This window comes from Ylistrum balloti, unplaced genomic scaffold (assembly GCF_031769215.1).
Source record: "Ylistrum balloti isolate Yb309-2 unplaced genomic scaffold, AGI_CSIRO_Ybal_v1 Utg370452, whole genome shotgun sequence".
NCBI lineage: Eukaryota > Metazoa > Mollusca > Bivalvia > Pectinida > Pectinidae > Ylistrum > Ylistrum balloti.
In genome coordinates this window covers 1,093,118-1,097,531 of record NW_026782300.1, presented here as the reverse complement: position 1 = coordinate 1,097,531, position 4,414 = coordinate 1,093,118, and the positions used below count along the sequence as shown (strand labels likewise).

Genomic DNA, 4,414 nt, shown 5'->3' with positions numbered 1-4,414 from the left:
AAGTACAAACAAATAAACCATACTATCGCGAGGACTTGTCGGCCTCTGAAAAGCCTAATACGTTGGTGTAAAACCCGTTTGACATAACGTTGAAAAAAGGTATATGTGTATATGACCAAAGCGGACATTTAATCATTATTTCTATTCTATCTTTACTCATTATGCCTACAATATCATTTGAAGTTTCCAAAAGACACACAAATGAATATCATTCTTGATCATGCACAGATTTTAAAATAGATACCAGGGCTTGAAATACACTGATTAAACTTTTTTTTTTAAATTCAGAACATGACGACTGAGTGCAAACCAATTTATATCAAAACTGGAATGAGAGGGTGCAGTAACTCTATCGTTCAATAGATTCAAAAGAACGCAATGTGTTTGAGGGCAATTTAAAAGGTGCTACCGTTTACATGTATGAACTTAACTTATTCTGAGTTAATATTGTATTATTCTGACTCAATATTGTCCATTCTGAGTTATATTTAACAATATTTAACAATTATTGCACTTATTGGTTGGATATGATTTATGAAGTGCAAAAACAAATATCCCGCATCGGTTGATATTTTTCATTTTTTTTTTTTTTTTTTCATTTCATATTTAAGAAGCATAACAGAGATCCGACAGATACCATTGAACCGTTTACTATTTATTATGTTTAATTTATAACAAACATAAATGATGTATTTCACTGTATCAATGTATCATGAAGTGTCTATTGAGTCCATGACTCATAGTGTGGAATGTTTTTACAAAGAGAACATTGTTAATTGCGTGCTTCGGAATAAATGTCGCCAGCGCTGAATCAACTTTGCTTACAACCCACGATTCAAAGTCTATATTAAGCCCCTTTCCTGTGTGTTACCCCGGAATAACTTCACTGCTTGCTGTGTGAATCGTTTCGTGTTTAATTAGTCTTATTCGGTATCTCACTTAAATTGAAAGTGTTTATAATCACAAATGTTTATAATCACAAATGATGGGCGCTAAAAAATAATTGTTTTTTGTTTTTTTTTAATTGGTTATAAAGCTTGGTGACGTAATAGAAATGGATTAAAAATAGAACAAAGCGGTGAAATATGATCAGGTATCCGGTTTACAGTACAAAATCAATAAAAATCAAAGAATATGTGACTGTCGACGAAGGAAAATGCAGAATAAAAACAAAAATGTAATGATGTCCATTCTGAGATAACATTGTTGTCATTCTGACTTAATATTTCATCATTATGAGATAATATTGTCCATTCCGAATTATTATTTTTGTCATTCTGATATAATAATCTCCATTCCGACTTAATATTTCATCATTCTGATATTTTTTTTTTCATTTTTTTTAATATGAATTTTTTTTTTCACATATACAAACATGTATTGACACATACTTACACACTCAAACAGGAAAAGATACATATTTGCATGAATACATAGATACAAACATGGATGCATGCATGTACCCTCATTTTCATGCATGCTAACACGCATACATATGTATACACGCACATACACATACATACATACATACATACATACATACATACATACATACATACATACATACATACATACATACATACATACATACATACATACGTGTACATACTCACATGTATACTTACACACATACATACCCACACTCACTTATACATACATATACACAAACAAACATACATATGTATACACTTAAATATTGAATACACATCTGTTATATATTGAGAGTATAATTATGATACAAAGAAACATACATACAAACATACATACACACTGTATACATACACACGTGCACGCATGAATTCACCTAGGTACACACGAAAGCACGCATGCTTATACATATGAACAGACAGGAACATACCTTCATAACACATAACCCTATTTATTGAGAGTACATGCTGGTAAATTCAAACTCTTTGCACCTTATTTATAGGATACATATAAACATATGTATATGAATATGTTTAAGTTATAATTGATAAACAAAATAAGTAGAATACATTTTTTGTATATAAATGTAGTAATACCTTGTTCTACTGCCAATATTTTGTCTAGAATTTTACTTATCTTTTTCTCATATGAGAAAAAAAACAAAGAAAAAAAAGAGAAATATATTGACGTTTCATCTTGACTGAAAACAGTGACTGTCCATCGGATACAAAAGTTGTCCTTTCTGAGTTAATATATTTGTCATTTGGAGATAGTGTTGTCCATTCGAACTTAATAATTCATGATTCTGGTTTAATATTGTCCATTCTGAGCTAATATTTTATCATTATGCGATTAAATTTCCCATTCTGAGTTAATATTTTTTGTCAGTTGGAGATAACATTTTCCATTCCGACTTAATATTTTAATCATTCTGCGATAAAATTTGTCCATTCTGAGTTGATAATTTATCATTCTGATATAATATTATCCATTTTGAATTAAGAGTTTATCATTATCGGGTAATATTGTCCATTCTGACAAATTCACTTAATATCTAATCATCCAACAAAGAAAATTCGTTTCCCAAGAAAGCTATTTTTCAACAGTCGGCAGGTTATTTGTCAGCTATCCATTCCCTCAGCAAAAAATCAATGTCATTTTTACATTCAGAAGACGGATATTCCTTAAGTAGATAAAAATTAACAAAGCAAAACTTCATTTGCCATTTCATCATTTTTTAGACGCGGAAGTTATCAATTCAGCAGAACTATAGATATGCATATAAATTATCATTCAACAGACGATAGTTAACAAGGTATCCATCAACGACCGACAGTTCACTTGATAGTACCAGATATCGCATTAAGGTCATCCGTTAAACAGACGGCACATCTCTCAACAGTACAAGAGCTGGGACGTAGGCCATCTATTTAACAGTCTGCAGAACTATAGACATCAATTAGGCTAATGTCCACTCCATCGATATCTATCTAAAACACTGAAAGTTAACGACGAAATCACATCGTTTCCTAAATTGATGATCCTGTTACACGGTGCAGTAGATAATACGGGCTTCAAACGTTTACATCCTGAGATATAAGATAGCCCAATTATCTTTGTGCACTAGCATCAGTAAGACTAGTGGGAAAGTAAATCGCCGGGGTAGTAGTTATGTATCGTATACCGAGAACACGGCACCAACTCATTTGCTGTTAGACAGTACAACTTTGATACATCGGAATTCAGGTACGCGGCCATTATTCCAAACCCACTCTTCGTTAAAACTAACACATCACATTTCGTGAGAACAAAGAAATCTACAACAACTTTCTTATAACCATTAACTAAGTCATCCCCAGTAGCTCCCCAGTCTATGTGTAGGATTCGTCCTTCAGCCTCTAGGAGGTGTTTGAATAATGCATTTGCCTTCTCCCGTACAATTTGTGCATCGGTTGCAATAAAAATGCTATAGTTTCTGGCTTCCATGACCTTAAGAAAGTTCCAGACATGTTTAAGTTGTTTCCCTTCTGTATGCGTGTCATCTCCTGGTATCGTGTCACTTCCACCCATACGAATATGAGCACAGGCAAGTTTTGATACATTTTGTACAGTCTTGTTTACTGCTTCAGTTATCATGTTTGTAGGTTTGAAGAGGGTGTTGAAAAACTTTAAATAAATATCGGCATAATGTAATTCTAACAACCATGGTATGACGTTCTGCAAACCTAGAAACTTTCTAAAGTGTTCGGTATAATCCCAGTTCATACGTACGAAATTGACATCCTTTGTGAACATGCTTGCAAGGCCTGTTAAATTTCTTTCCCGAATTGCATCCGGAACTTTACAAAATAAATCGCGGTAATCCGCAGACTTTCCTTTGAGAATTGACGAGTTATATTTCCAATCAAATGAATTTGGATTAAGATAATCAGTCAAGTTACTCGATCGAGTGTAACTTATCAGAAATTTTTTACGCAATATCTGGGAAATGACGTAAGCACTGAACATGCCCGACATGCGATCTGACCATCCACCACATAATCCCGGATGTTCGTCGGTACAATCGTAAACAATATATCCGTTTAACGGGAGCGCCTCGATTATTGGAGCGTTGGTGTCTTTTGTATCCTTTATCTGGTCTTGATAATTTCTTCCCGTGTATTTGTATCCTGTTAATAGCAGCGCGACTGCAAGGCATGCAGTGCAGATGTACACATTCGCCCTTTTCTGTGAAAAAGAGAAATAATATATTTTTTATTTTTGTGTAGTTTTCTTTCTTGTTTGATTTTGCGTAATATTTACGGACCCCTACTCTGTGGGAATATTGACATGGTATTTCCATTCCTTGAACAACTGAAGGATGTATATTTCTTTCTAAAAACTAGTTGGTCGCTTGAATCATATGTAATCCTTTTACAGTTCTAGGTTCTATTTTTGAAATCTGAACTTGATGAAAAATCTTTGGAAACTAAAGATATTCATTCAT

The 4,414-nt window shown here is 33.2% G+C and overlaps 1 protein-coding gene across 1 annotated transcript; it reads right to left on the bottom strand.

The window, feature by feature from the left end:
• Window positions 1-3,066: 3,066 nt before the first annotated feature.
• Window positions 3,067-4,023, bottom strand: LOC132555069 (uncharacterized). The gene has a single exon (XM_060219410.1). The coding sequence runs from the start codon at window positions 3,943-3,945 to the stop codon at window positions 3,067-3,069; it is 879 nt and encodes a 292-aa protein (XP_060075393.1). The 5' UTR covers window positions 3,946-4,023.
• Window positions 4,024-4,414: the final 391 nt, after the last annotated feature.

Bases quoted from the DNA above. Each gene is read 5' to 3' on its own strand.
- LOC132555069 (XM_060219410.1), bottom strand. From the start codon at position 3,945: ATGTCGGGCATGTTCAGTGCTTACGTCATTTCCCAGATATTGCGTAAA.